General features: G+C 49.6%; 1 protein-coding gene across 1 annotated transcript; it reads left to right on the top strand.

Annotated features, from left to right (window-relative positions):
• The first annotated feature begins 735 nt into the window (after positions 1-735).
• Positions 736-13539, top strand: DEFB1 (defensin beta 1). The gene is made up of 2 exons (XM_030312061.1): positions 736-868; positions 12721-13539. Exons 1-2 carry the CDS (start codon positions 811-813, stop codon positions 12867-12869), a joined length of 207 nt encoding a protein of 68 aa, XP_030167921.1. The 5' UTR covers positions 736-810; the 3' UTR covers positions 12870-13539.
• The last annotated feature ends 1935 nt before the right edge of the window (positions 13540-15474 follow it).

Raw genomic sequence — 15474 nt, 5'->3', positions numbered from 1 at the left:
TTGTGGGGAGCGGTCAGAGAGTATACGAGAAATCTCTGCCTTCTCCTAAATTTGGCTGTATACCTACATCTGCTCTAAAAAAAAATAAAGTCTTGATAAAAATATACTTTTCAGTGATAGAAGAGGCCCATAGATTACAAAAGATTTGAGAGACACAAGGGGAGGGGAGGGGAGGGGAGGGGAGGGAAGGGAGAAGGAAGGGAGACAGACATTGGTTACTTAAGGAGAACGCTCACAGCAGAAGCAGAGAATTAAGAAAGCAGCCTTGGCCTGTTGGAAAGTCCACCCCTGTAGGCTAAATCAAAAGCAACCAGCTCAGCTTTGATCAAAAGAGAGGGTGATGTCTGGGGCCGTCTGACAGGGAACACAGCTCAGCTACATACACTCGCCCCGGCTGGTGGCTTAGTGTCCCCTGAGGCCGCTTGTTCGGGTCCTGGGAGCCGCTCCAGCGGGGCCGCTAGCCTAGGCGGCCTTCTCCGAGAACCCCATCAGCATCGTCCCGCCTCAGAACCAAACAGAACTGGCCGGAGGAGCCAACCCCAGGTTTCCAGGCTGAAGGCTGAATCCGGTCGCAGCTAGATGGAGAAAAGCGGGTCCACGTGACTCGCAGCCTACTCAGGGCAAATGGCACCAGGGGTTATTTATTAGAATTTCACTCTGTGGGTTGCGACACCACCCTTCAGATCGCCCATGTGATTGTGCAACCCTCTGCCCTATAAATACAGACACTCCCGCCTCTGGAAGCCTCTGTCAGCTCGGCCTCCGAGGAGCCTCCTTGGCCAGGCATCCGGGCCCAACCTGCCGGCCGCCATGAAGGCTCTCTGCTTCCTGCTGCTGGCGCTGTGCCTCCTCTCCCGCCTGGCTCCAGGTGAGCTTTGGGACACCCTCGCCCTGGGCCAGGAAGCAGGGGCTGAGTTCGGAGGACAGCTGTCCTTATGTCCCAGGGGATGGAGGGACGGAAAAGCATCCCCAAGGTTGAGCGGCCAGCTTGGGCAGGTGGCAACGGGCAGGCCTTGCTGAGCCTGGGGCTGGGGGCCACCCACGGGAGTGACAGACTCAGGTCTCCCCCAGTGACTGTGGCTTGGGGGCGGGGGGCTCTTTTCTGTCGGTGCTTGGCAGGGATGTGGGGCCGGTCTCGGGAAGCTGCAGCATCTCCCAGCCCCATGTTTGCCTTGGACATCTAGGAAGTCTGCCGTGTGGAAGGGGACCACCCACTCCACCAGCAACGTGGCTCCCCGCACTGAGGGGCCAGCTCCCTATCCAGCTGAGGGAGGGGCAGGCTGCCACCCCGGCTCACCCCGGTCACTGGCTAGGGCCTCCCAGATGCCACGGCCAGAAGCTGCCAGTTCCTCCGGGTCAAAACAGCAGTGCACCTGCTGTAAGAGGAGGCAGTGCAGCCAACTGGGGGACATGTTTTATCCTGGCCCCGCCACTCCCTCACTGAGTGGCCTTGAGCAACCCATGCATGCTGGGCCTCAGTTTCCCCGTCTGCAAAATGAGTGGGCCACTGCAGGTGGCCCTTAGAGCACCAAAGCTCCGGAATTCTCTCAAAGATCAGATTGTGCTTCTCTGCAGGGCATCACACAGACGTGGCTTCTCCAAACGTGACTCAGTCCCCCATCTGAAAACTGGGTCCAAAATATTCCAAGGCAGACTTTGAGTGTTTCCAGCCGGGATCTATCGGAGGGGTGGGGAAATCAACCGAATGAGTTGCCACCACAGTTTTTCAAAAGAACAGAAAATACTAGTGCACGCCACACAGTGCGCATCCGTGCCGTTTCGCCGTCCTCTTACTCCCGCAGGTGTGTGAATGTGTGTGTTTGTTCTCGGTGGCCGTGCAAAATCGCTTACTGTGGTTCAGTGCCAACTCAGAAAAGTTGGAAAGCCACTAGGTTAACCCGAAGAGTTATCAATCAGTCCGTCACCTCTCAATACGATTTAAGCATGTCATTCAAAGCACAGAATATAAAAGTGTTTCCAAGGATGTGCAGGAACAACCGAACCTAGCAGTTAGACAAATGGTGGCGAACAGCATTGAACACTTAGCATATGCAGGATTCACTCAGACTCTCCCCGGGGGATCTGCCCCGTGCTGACCTCCCGACAGCACGTAAAGCCCGTCTGCACAGCCCTGCCAGGAAATGGATTCCCAGTATGGGGACGGGACTAAGTTTACTGTCTGAAGGTTGCTCAGTGGAGCTCCTGGAACGTGCTGCTCGGGTCCCAGCCTCATACAGTGACTCACCCTGAGCCCTCACATGGGATCGGTTCACTCCCTTTTCTGGGAAAGCCGGTAGGTTCATCTAGTCACACAGGGGGAAACCGAGGCCCACATGCCCCGAGGCGAATGACAGTTGTGGAGTCACTGCAGGAAACCATGACTTGACAGTCTCTTTTAGCAGTTTTTTCTTTTTTTTTTTTTTTTAACGTTTATTTATTTTTGAGACAGAGAGACAGAGCATGAATGGGGGAGGGGCAGAGAGAGAGGGAGACACAGAATCTGAAACAGGCTCCAGGCTCTGAGCCATCAGCCCAGAGCCCGACGCGGGGCTCGAACTCACGGACCGCGAGATCGTGACCTGGCTGAAGTCGGACGCTTAACCGACTGCGCCACCCAGGCGCCCCTCTTTTAGCAGTTTTTAATCTCTATCAGAAAAAAAAAAAATCATTTCTTCCTCTTATCTTCTACAAATCTTACGTCTTATTCCTGGGAGCACAGAATGATGTCAAAATGTCAAGGCAACCCGGGTCCCTGATCAGCTGGATGAGAACCCAGCCAAGGGGTACAGAAATCAGGGGAGTCTGAGGCTGTCTGCTCCCCAACTCAGTGACTATTTAGTTAACAGCTACTGTGTGCCAGCATTGTCCCGGAAAACACAACCCTCGATGTCATGGCCTTACATCGTAGAAGCAGAGCATGACAAGAAACCCAATTTTATAATTAGTTGTCTGATTACCATTGTGTTGTGAAATGCCATTAAGTACAGGGTGGTAACAGAACACGTCACAGTGGGAGCTGACCTGGTCTTAAGGGGCCAGGCAGGCTTTCTTGAGGAAGCAGAGATGGGAAGGAAAGATGGAGGTCACTTTGGTGTTCACGGTATTTAAAAAAAAAAAAAAAAAAAAAAAAAAAAATATATATATATATATATATATATATATATATATAACACCTCCTTCTATTCCTTCTAGACATTAAAAACGCAGGACGTGCTACATAAAATTCAGACTTTTATCTTCTCTTAAAAACACACAAAAAATGAGGGGCGCCTGAGTGGCTCAGTCAGTTAAGCATCCGACTTCAACTCAGGTCATGATCTCACGGTTCGTGAGTTCAAGCCCCGAGTGGGGTTCTGAGCTGACAGTGCAGAGCCTGCTTGGGATTCTCTCCCTCTCTGCCCTTCCCCACTCATGCTTGCTCTCTCTCTCTATATATAAATATGTATATAAATAAACTTTAAAAACACACACACAGAATGAGGCCACATTCCCACATAGCACCAGGGAGCTGCAGCTGTGGTGGCTGCTGTCCCAGATGGACACTTGTGGCCACATCACCACAGACCCTACTACTCCCTATCGCCTCCCCTCAGACCACTGCACCGACATCTAGCATCTGCCTCGCTGCCGTGCGTGTCCGGGTCCGCAGTCCTGAGGGAAATACACTGGCCAAAGGTGAAAGGGCAGGTGGGACTAAGGACAAGCTGGACAGAAAGGAAATCAGGTGGGAAGGCGCACAGAGGAAGAGAAACAGAAACCCCAAAGCTGTCTTTTAACTTGGTGCTTCGCCCAGGCCCCTGTGGGGAAGGAAGAATCATTATCCTCGTTTTGTGGATACATGGCTTGGCCAGACTCACACAGGGCTGGCGACAGGCCGAGGGAGGACTACAACCCAGGCCATCGGCACTGCCCGCCCTCGGGGCCCAGGGTGTCAGCACAGAGAGGAGTCACAGGGACAAGAGGCTCTGGGGCCTCATTGAGTGAGGCCTTCCATGGCAGGAAACCACGTGGGTGTGGACGAGCCCCAGAGACTTCTAAGCTGAGACAGTGAAGGAATCAGAAATGGCTTCTTCAGAGGCTGTGTTCACAGAGTGGATGCTGGTCAGGGGACAGCCGCACAGACACAGAGGTGCAGACAGGACCTTCTCTCCTAGCTGCGCCTTTGTCCCAGGTGGTCAGCCTGTTACTACAGCAACACTAACCAAGCCCCCTGACAGAGGCACGGGCCACTCCTCGATACCCCTCCTTCCTGTCCCTCTGAGACACGGCTGGCACTCCCGGAGGTCTGGGCCTCGGTTTTCACCATCTTTAAAATGATGGTTTAGGCAAAATGACTCCTAGCTCCCTCATTCCGTGACCCTCAGTCTCTGCCCTGCCTTGCCCACACCTGAGCATCGCACTCTGTGATCCCCACCCCAACCTGCTTGCCCGAATTCCTTCCACCTGTCTGACCTCTGGCGACAGCCACCAGGAATGTGCGTGCTATGGCCTCTGGGTCCTATCTGGAAAAACACGCTCCCCAGTGCCTCAGACATAAGGGCCCTGCGGCCTCCAAACCAGGCTTTGCAGAAGCCACCTGGTCAGTGCCGCACGGGAAACTGAGCTGTCCTCACAGAATGTCACATGTGGCTCTTCACAGCTGGAAAATGTAGTTCTATGAATATCATCTCACCACACGTCCCAGCCAGAAAATAGCAAGTATTTGACTTCAGTTGTGGCTCCAAACCCCATACTCTTTCCACAGGCTTCCCAAAGACCTCTGGATGCATCACCAGGCACAAGGATCGATCTTTTCAAAGTTTTTTTTTTTTTATTTTAACGTTTTATTTATTTTTGAGACACAGAGAGACAGAGCATGAGCAGGGGAGGGGCAGAGAGAGAGGGAGATACAGAATCTGAAACAGGCTCCAGGCTATGAGCTGCCAGCACAGAGCCCGACGCGGGGCTCGAACTCACGAGCTGCGAGATCATGACCTGAGCCGAAGTCGACGCTCAAGTGCCTGAGCCACCCAGGGGCCCCACAAGGATCGATCTTAAGAATAATCTAGACAGAGGGCTCGTGGGTGGCTCAGTTGGTTGAGCATCCAACGCTTGATTTCAGCTCAGGTCATGATCCCAGAGTCTTGAGATCGAGCCCCATGCTGGGTTCTGTGCTGAACACGGAACTCGTGTAAGATTCTGTCTCTCTCTCTCCCCCCCCCACCCCGCCTCTCCCCCTCTCCCTCTCTCCCTCTCTCTCCCTCTGCCTCTCTCCCCTGCTCACATCCTCTCTGTCTAAAATGAAAAAAATAAAAAATTCAAAAAAAGAATAATCTAGACAGGAATTGAGTTAAAACTTCTCACGCACTTACAAGAGGCTTTGCTGATTTCCAAAGTGTGAGTTGGCGAGCAGGGAGGTCATGAGCTACTTGTCTGAAGACGACAGTCTCTGGTCTGCAGTTATGCTCCAGTTCACTCTGGAGTTTTGTTATTTGTTTTGCAGGAGTGGCTTGTGTATTTGATTTTGTCCCCAGATACCTTGTGAGTGAAGTCTGACCCTTTCTAGCCCCTGAACAGCACCAGACTCCTATGCCGACAAGCAGCCTCTCTTTCAGTGCCCCACCTGCTCGTGGGCAGGCCTCCTCCTGACACGACCCCCACCCGACCACCTTGTCCTGACCGGGGAAGGCCCAAAGCTGACTTGTTGAGGCCCAGAGGGCTCCCATCAGCCGATCTCCCAGTCTCGCTCACTCCCCACCACCGCGTCCCTGTACGCCTCCCCGTAGGCACGGGGCTCTGCCATCGGCTGTTGCGAAAATCCAGACTGCATTCTTTAGCTCCGGGTATCTGTACGTATGTTTGCTCCTCAAGCAGCTCAGGCTGATCGGTCACGTAGGTGGTGTTCTGGCTCCTGACTTTCTGCAAGCCTGGCCTTTTCCTGCACATTCCACAGTGCGGTGCCGGCCCGAGACGGGGGCGCAGATCCTGGCGCACGGCGAACGTGGGCCTCGTCTTTTCTGAAACGCTTATCGTGTTGGCGATTTGCTCTCGCCTCCGCCTGGTGGTTCTTTAGCCCAAGAATTGTATAGTTATTTATTCAACAGTTTTGCCTTCCAACGGTGTTCCAAAGCCTCACCTGGGGCTCTAATTAACACAAAGGCAACCTTTGTGCCCTTGCTTCAGAGCAGAAGGGCACAGAGCGAGCTCCGTTCTCAGCAGCCTGACAGCCGCACTCCCATGCTCGGATTCTCTCCCCTCTCTGTCTCCCGTTCCCTGAAAGGCTCTTCAGGAAATGTTATTTTCATGGCTCTTCTATGCAAGGTCTAAAGATCCCCTTCTGCGTTTATCTCCTTTATGATCCGTCCCGCCTACTCTCCCTTGAACCATCAGCCTGTCACCTGCGCAGGTTACATTGCCTGTCAGCAGCGTGGAAAGTTGGGGTTCCTGCTTGATGCAGATTTATTTTCTGATGACTCTCAAACTTCAGCCTCTCCGGTGCTCGCTGCCCCGACCGTTCCTTCCTCCCTCTTGTTTTCTTCCGTGCCTGACCCATGCGTGGGCACTTATTTCCCAGTTAGTCTCCTGCCTGTTATTACCCCCTGACTAGTTGCCGTTGCATTTAGGTGGGATTTGGGACAATCCAGCTGTAACTGGCTTAAACGTGTGCACATCTGAACGAGTCCCCATTTCTGCCTCAAGCACAGAAGCCGGCACAAACCCGCTCTCTCTCCTCCTCACCCCTCATCCTTACCTGGAAGGGGGTTGTCCCTTTTCCACATTCCTCTGGTTCCGGGCGCTCCAGCGGGCTGCCACGGTGTGTGCTGGGTTGCATTCCTCAGGCCGCTCCAGGAGGACCCAGGTGGGAATGAGCACCAAGTTCAGGGAAGAGGTGGTGCCCTTGGGGAAGGGGAGAGGGGCAGGCTGAGTTATCTGCGGAGCTCACGGGCAGGGAAGGGGACCGGCGCAGGGACAGGAGAGGGCACTGGTGGCTGCACGTGGACCAGGACGTGAGCAGCTCTGGGAGTATGCAGAGACCTCTCCAGAAGCAGCTCTTCCTTTTTTCCCTGCCAAATAGGACACGCATCCAGAAAAGTGCAAAAGCATGAAGTACAACCTAATGAACTATTATAAAACTTTTTTTTTTTTCAACGTTTATTTATTTTTGGGACAGAGAGAGACAGAGCATGAACGGGGGAGGGGCAGAGAGAGAGGGAGACACAGAATCGGAAACAGGCTCCAGGCTATGAGCCGTCGGCACAGAGCCCGACGCGGGGCTCGAACTCACGGACCGCGAGATCGTGACCTGGCTGAAGTCGGATGCTTAACCGAATGCGCCACCCAGGCGCCCCCCTAATGAACTATTATACACAAGCAGCTTGTAACCAGGGTTTTAGTCAAGAAGTGGGGCTTGGCCGGCGCCCAAGAAATACCCCTCCAGCCTTCCGGGTCACCCACCCTTTGCGCCTTCCCCCAACAATAATCATTGCTTGACTTTTATGGCAATGACTTCCTTTATTTCTTACGCTTTTACCTTGTCAACACTCGTGCTCAATAATACAGCTTGGGTGGTTCCTGCCTTTCAATTGGTGAGATGCCAAGAGATAGGGGACATTGTGTGTCATAGGATATGCACAGGGGTGCCCGGGGGGCTCAGTTGGTTAAGCATCTGCCTCTTGATTTCGGCTCAGGTTATAATCTCACAGTTCGTGGGATCGAACCCCACGTTGGGCTCTGTGCTGAGAGCAAGGAGCCTGCTTGGAATTCTCCCTCTCCCTCTCTCTTTGCCTCTCCCCTGCTTGCACCCATGCTCGCTCTCTCTCTCTCTCTCTCTCTCTCTCTCTCAAAATAAATTAAAAAAAAAAAAGCATCTTCCAAAAAAACAGAATGTGCACATATTCGATGTGATAGATGCCGCACTGATCTCCAGGGAATGACAGTTCCCACTGCTCCGTATCCACGCCAACAATCATTTTTAAATTATAACAGTCTGCTGACTGTAGTGGTAGCTCAGAGTTTTAGTTTTCATTTTCCCAATAAATAACAAGTTGACCACTTTTGTATACAGTTATAGCCATGTGGATATCTTTTGTGATATGTGAAACTACGTGTCTATATTTCCTATAGATTACCTGTCCTTTCTTAGTGATTTGTAGCAGTTCTTTGTATATTCTGCATGGGAGCCCTTTGTCAGCTGTAAGCATTACAAATCTCTACTGCTCTTTTGTGCTTTGATTTGTCTCCTAATGGAAACTTTCCTTACGTAGAAGTTTATATCATTATCACAATGTGGCTAAATGTGTCATATCTTTTCCTTTATGGTTAATGCTTTCCTATCTTTTTTTTTTTTTAATTTTTACTTATTTTTGACAGAGAGAGACACAGCATGAGCAGGGGAGGGGCAGAGAGAGAGGGAGACAGAATCTGAAGCAGGCTCCAGGCTCTTAGCTGTCAGCACAGAGCCGGACGCGGGGCTCAAACCCACAGACTGCGAGATCATGACCTGAGCTGAAGTCGGACGCTCAACCGACTGAGCCACCCAGACGCCCCAATGCTTTTCGTATCTTAAGAAATCTTTCTTGGGGCTCCTGGGTGGCTCAGTCAGTTCAGCACCTGACTCTTGCTTTCGGCTCAGGTCACGAACCCAGGGTCGTGGGATTGAGCCCTGCGTTGGCTCAGTGCTGAGTGTGGAGCCTCCTTGTGATTCTCTCTCTCTCCCTTTCTCTCTGCCCTTCCCCTGCTCATGCTCACTCTCTCTCAAAATAAAAAATTTAAAAAGGAAAAAAGTAAGTCTTTCTTTACCCCCAAAACATGAAGAAAGTCTACAACATTGTTTTCTGAAGGCTCATTATTTTTCCTTTTTCATTTAGACTTCTAATCCATCTGTCAGTGGTTTTTATCTTTTTAATATTCTGATTTTTTTAGAGAGAGAGAGAGAGAGAAAGAAAGTATGCGTGTGCATGTGTGCACAAGTTGGGGGGGCAGAAGGAGGGAGAGAGAATCCCAAGCAGGCTCCACACCCGGCTCAGAGCCCACGGGGCTCCCTGTCTCACTACTGTGAGATCAGGACCTGAGCTGAAATCAAGAGTCAGATACTTAACCAAGTGAGCCACCCAGATGCTCCCATCTGGCAATTGTTTTAATGTGTGAGTTAAGGGCAAAGTTGTGTTTTTTTTTTGTTTGTTTGTTTTCAGTATGAATATCCAATTGTCCTGGAACCACCTCTAAGGAGACCATGTCCCCCGCACTGTTCTCCTGAGCCACTGTTGGTCTATGTCAATCCTCCGTATATGCATGGGTCCCTCTCTATGCCCTGCATTCTGTTCCATTTGTGTTTGTCCTTGTGTTACCACCACACAGTCTAATTACAGTGGGTCTATAATTAGTCTTGAAATCCAGTAAAGCAAGTCCTCCTACCTTCTCCAAGAGTGATTTGTCTATTCTTGGTCCCTCTGAATTTCCACATGAATTTTAGAGTAAGTTTGTCAGGTTTCACTGAAAGAATCTCTTGGGATTTTCATGATATTGAGTTAAATCTGCTGATTAGGGGCACTTGGGTGGTTCAGTCGGTTAAACATCTGACTTCGGCTCAGTCATGAACTCGCAGCTTGCGAGTTTCAGCCCCGAGTCGGGCTCTGTGCTGACAGCTCAGAGCCTGGAGCCTGTTTCAGATTCTGTGTCTCCCTCTCTCTCTGCCCCTCCCCTGCTAGCGCTCTGTCTCTCAAAGTAGTAAATAAACATTTTAAAAAATCTGCAGATTAATTTGGGGGAATTAACCTGTGAAAAATAATTAATCTTCCAGTGCTTAAACATAGAATTTCCACTTCTTCTGTTCTTCTTTAACTTATCAAAAAAATATTGCATTCTTTTTTTTAATATTGTATTTTTTATATACAGAAGTACTGCATTTTCTTAGATTTACAACTATGCACCTGATATTTCAATATAGTGATTTATTTTAATTTCATTTAATTTGTTGGTTGCTAATACACAGAAGTAAGGTTGGGTTTTTTTTGTATGTATTGATATCATATAAAGCAAACTAGTTACACTTGTTAATTCCTTTTGGACTATCTACCTATAATCAGAATGCCTGCAAATGGTGACAATTTTATTTTTTTCCCAACCTTTATACCATTTGTTTTTGTTTTCTCTTCTGTTAGTCCCCTGGCGAGTACCTCAAGTACAACAACATTCAATGCAACTGACGACAGTGACTATGCTGGCCTTGTTGGCCATCTCACATGAAAAGTTTTCAATGTTTGACCGTTAAGAGTACTGCTTGTTGTAGACTTCTGCAGATACTCTTAATGAGATTCGGGAAGTTCCCTCCAGGGTTATGTGTTAAAAATTTTTATCATAAATCAATGTTGAATTTTTCCAACGCTTTCTGCATCTGTTGGGGTGATTATATGATTTTCTCCTTTAATTGTTAATAGGCATTGACTGATCTTCAAATGTTAAATGAAAGCTTGAATTTGTGAAATAAACTGAGCCTGGTTTTATCCTGTTTGCTGATACTTTATAGAGGATCTTTGCCTCTCTACTGATCAGGGAGATTTAACCATAGTTTTCCTTTCCTTTCCCTGAATTCCTGACCTTTATAGACACTGGCATTAAGATCACATTGACATCACATCAGGAATGGCAAATGTTCTCTTTTGTGATTCTGAAAAACAGTGCGTCGTGTAGATGTTATTCTTATTGTTTGGTAGAATTTGCTAATGAAGCCATTTTGGCCTAGAGTCTCATTCATGGACCCAACAGCTTTGATAGCTATGAAACTATTCATATTTTCTAATTCCCATTTATTTCAGTAAGTTATATTTTTCTAAGAACCTTTCTATCTCAAGAAAAAAAGACTTTTCTATTTCAACTCAATTTTCAAGTTTGTTCAAACTAGTATTCCATTTTTCTATATGAACAGAAAAATATTTCTAATTTTTCTATTTCAACTAAATATTCAAGTTGTAAAGCTCATACTACTTTTAATTTTTTATGTTAATAGAATATGTTGTCCTGGGTTTCCTTCCTGTCTGCTCCCAATCTTGACAAGGTAATTCTTTCCTGTTAGCTCTAAAATTTGAAAACCAATGGTCCAGTAATGCTCATTCTTTACTGAACATTAAATTCACCTAAGGAATTATTTCTTCTTTTAATGCCAGTACATAAACTCCATCCCGGGACAATTAAGTCAATAGTTTTAAGTAGATCTCAGCTGATTTCATGGGTATGCAGCATGGAGAACCACCGGTTTATGCTACAATTTCTCAACCGTAGTGCTATTGACATTTTGGGCCTGAAAATTCTCTGTTACGAGGGCTGCTCTGTGCATCGCACATATCTGGCAGCACTTCTGGCCTCCACCCACTAGATACCTAAACATCCGCCCTGCATCCCCCACAGGTGTGACAACCAACAATGTCCCCAAACATTGCCAAATATCCAGTCACCAGACAACCATGATTCCAGATCAGATGAGGTAGCTGTAACAGGGATATGGATTAAATAAGAGGACAATTTCAACCGGTATGAAAACTATCTTTCCAATAAGCAGAGACACATGACATCAGAATGGACTGTTCCCCAGAGTCATGATGGCCTGTTGTGTTAGCTCGAGTGGTGGCCATAATAAAATAGCACAGTGTGGGCTCCTTTAAGAGAGGTAATGAATTCCCTCACAGCTCTGGAGGCTAGAAGTTCAAGTTCAAGGTGTCAGCAGGTTTGGTGAAACCTCTCTCCTTGGCTCACAGATGGCCGCCTACTCTTGTGTCCTCATAAGGCTTTTGCTCTTTGAGTATATATCCCTTTATATATCCAAACGTCCTCTTCCTACAAGGACACCTGCCATGTTGGATTAGAACTACTTTTATGACCTCATCTAACATTAATTACCTGTCAAAAGGCCCTACCTCCAAATACAGTCACATTCTGAGGCACTGGGTGGTTAGGACATCAACATACTCATTCTGGTGGCGGGGACACAATTCAATTCACAACACCTATCAACGAAGGCATGCAAAACAATGGCCTGATAGTCACTTATCCGGGATATCGTAGGGCGGCTTTGTTCTCTATTAGATAGAATATGAGACTAGTCTAGAGACCTTGTGATTACGAGATTCTGGGATACTGGGAAGAAGGCAGAATAGATTCCAACTGGGCAAAACAGGGAAAGCATTATAGCACAGCTGTACTTCCGATGCTAAGGTGAGCCAACCCGCTGCCCCAGGCCCAGGGAGGAGAGAAGGCAGCCATCCGGGCTCTGCACATGGGCACCTGCCATGGAAGGACCACAGACTTGGTGACAGGAAAGACGGTGGAGCAGGGAATCGGTTCGGAGAGGATGGTATAACTAGGCAGCATGGGAATGGGGGCACAGACAGGAATGCTCGTGGGGTTAGAAGTGAGTTTCAGCGTTCCTGAAACATGAGGCGTGTGTTTGGGCAACAGTATGACGTGGTAGAATACTTTATGTGGGGACTAACTTGAATCCCTTGCACACCTCAAAGCTCTCAAGGAAACCCTACTCAGAACCCTACTGCTCATCACCGGCTGGCACAGACCTCAGACGGACGACGCTCTGCAGGTGTCTTTCCTGGCAGCCCCGGAGACCACGGAGCGCAAAGTTCTTGGAAGAGAGAACCCGTGGAACTGCTTTGCAAAGAGCTGCTTTACCTAATGTTCTGAAGTCACTGTGGCCACAAGCCATGAGTCTCAAGTGTTTTCTCTCCCTTCTTACAGGTGCTGCCTTTCTCACGGGTCTCGGCCAGCGGTCTGACCACTACATATGTGCCAGGAAAGGAGGAACCTGTAACTTTTCTCCATGCCCACTGTTTACCAGGATCGATGGCACCTGCTATGGTGGAAAGGCCAAGTGCTGCATGCGCTGACTCTGGCCTGGGAGCGATGGACAAAGCATGCGGAAGTCAAGTGAAGTCTTTGTAACCGCTGTTTTAATAAAAGAAGACTTTTTTTTTTTTTTTTTTAAAGCATCCCTCCTTCAGACCAAAATGAATCTTGTGTCTCCTTCTGGAAGAGGTTGAGAAAGTAAGGGGGTTAGGAGAGCGGAGCTGGGCCGGGCCACGGAGCCTGCCCAGTACAAGGATGGGAGACGCTGACCACAGCATTTTATCACCAAACCAACAGGCGGGCAATGAGACCCAGGACACATGAGGAGGAAACGCTGCAGAGGAAAGCTTCCCTGATCCTAGAAGCAACTCAACGTCATCCCAAACTCAACGTCTTAGCAGCCTGGCCAGGGAAACGGCCCATGTGCAGAGCCCGGATGGCTGCCTTCTCTCCTCCCTGGGCCTGGGGCAGCGGGTTGGTTCGCCTTAGCACTGGAGACCCTCTGTCATGAGGACAAAGCTCCTCCCGTAACTTCCACTCTCGTGCCCAGACTCCCGCTCCACAACCACACCACCTGGCCGCACACTGCCACCAAGAGCATCTTACGGCCACAACGTCTCATCTCACTCCCTCGGCCTGTAGACACCTGTTGGTGAGGGAGATGGGTCGCTCTCCCTTTTTTCCAATAAACTTTTTACCACTCTTGACGACGCACGTGGTGCTGTGGTCTCCTTATCTGACGACAATCTCATTCTCCACGTCAATACGTTATAAGCACAAATGAAAATCAAACATTGTAAAAACATTGTGAAACCAGCGGCAGGTTTCGGCAGAACAGCCCTTGTTTGTGAGGGAAAGGCGGAGGGAGGGGAGGCTCACCGGTGTTGTGGACATTAGCCTCCTCTGGGCCTTCTCTGTGACACACAAGCAATACATGGTCAAGGACCCCAGGACATCTGGGCCTCTCCCTTTCATGAAAAGCTAATAATCCAGAGGCGTTCCATTTTGAAAAGAAACCTCAGGCCTGCCGTCAGCTTCCCTCTTCCAGATACGGAGGCCCCCCGCCCAGCAGCATTTCTCTGGGTGTTAAATCAAAGACGGTTCCCGGAGGAGCCTTCCCACTTAGCGCAGCCGATGTTCGGGTTTCCCAAGACCCAGGTCCTCAGGCGGAAAAAAAAGCCCACATGCTGGGTTTACCTCACATTCTTTGGTTTACAAGGTTGTGGTAATTTTGCCTGCCCTGCCAGGAGCTCTTCAAGTGACCAAAAGCACATGCTTGGGGATCCCCAGCCACAGAGAGGGAGGGGACCGTCCTGGGCAAGAGGATGCCACCGTCCCCAGAAACCAGAAAAGCTAACAGGATTCCTGCAGCCCATCCACCCCTAAGACATGTGGTCCCAGGGCTTCCATAACTATGTGGGTAGCAGTCCTGACTGCACATTTAAAAAATATATTCATTTATTTATTTTGGGAGCACGAGTAGGGGAGGGCAGAGACAGAGGAAGAGAGAGACAATCCCAAGCAGGCTCCATTCAGTCAGCACAGAGCCTGCTGCGGGGCTCAAACTCACGAGCCATGAGATTATGACCTGAGCTGAAAGCAGGAGTCAGATGTTTAACCCACTGAGCCACCCACTGAGCGCCCCATGGCTGCACATTTTAAGAGACTGATGCTGACGACATTCTCATCTGCTCTCTGCACCCCTCCACTCCGCGTTTCCCCCCTCCATCCAAAGGTCCTCTGAGCACATGCACTCACCTGCCCCCGTGTGCGCAGGACATTTGCAGGCTTGGAGCTTACAGAGCGGCCAGAACCCTCTAGACCCGGCGCTCCTGCGATGAGGCCCTTGCTGCTTCTAGCTCCCCCACCTTAGCAGGACCACAGAAGCTTCCCGCCTCTCCCTCCGTCTCCCCCCAGGAATGATGCACACTCCTCGCCCTTCTCACCACTACACCCACCGGCGCAGCACCCCCCCTCTGATAAGACTCAAATGCAAACAATATCAGCTGAGCCATCCTTGAAGGAAGATGGTTCTAGAGTTAAGGGGCTGTGTACGGTTGTCTACAACCCATTTTACTTCTGAACGGTTGCAAGGACCAATTTCTTGCCCCTAGGATGGCATTTGCATCGATGAAAAGGAAGCATTGATTTGAATGAGCTCAACAACAGTCCCAGGCCCAGCTTTATTACCGTGGCTGTCCTTAAGGGATTACTGAGTCATGGTCCTTGATAGCCGGTCAACATGCTGACTCCAAGTGGGGCATGTCCACTGAACTAGATTGGTTTTGCACAGTTACCCTTCTAAGGAATCTCTCCCACCTCCTAATTACTTTTGCCCTTCAGGGTGCCGTGGTAGATAGAAACCTAGCTTACGCTCAGTGCGTCTGCTCACGAGACCATGGTGACAACGCAGAGGGCACTGTGACTGGCATGTCAACGTGAAATAGTTGGGGGGGGGGGGGCCTTTACCATCTCTGCAGTGTTTGGGCAAAGCTGGACACTGCAACCCATATCCTGGGAAAAGGGTGCAATGTATCACTAGGGCATCTTGTCAACCAGCCCGGACACACACGGGAGCTGTCAGCATCTACCTTGGTCACAGAGGTATTTCAGAGAAAGGGGGGATGTCACCTACCATCTAAAACA

This window comes from Lynx canadensis, chromosome B1 (assembly GCF_007474595.2).
Source record: "Lynx canadensis isolate LIC74 chromosome B1, mLynCan4.pri.v2, whole genome shotgun sequence".
Lineage (NCBI taxonomy): Eukaryota > Metazoa > Chordata > Mammalia > Carnivora > Felidae > Lynx > Lynx canadensis.
Note: the sequence above shows the minus strand (reverse complement) of the source record. Positions and strands in the feature narration are given on the sequence as shown.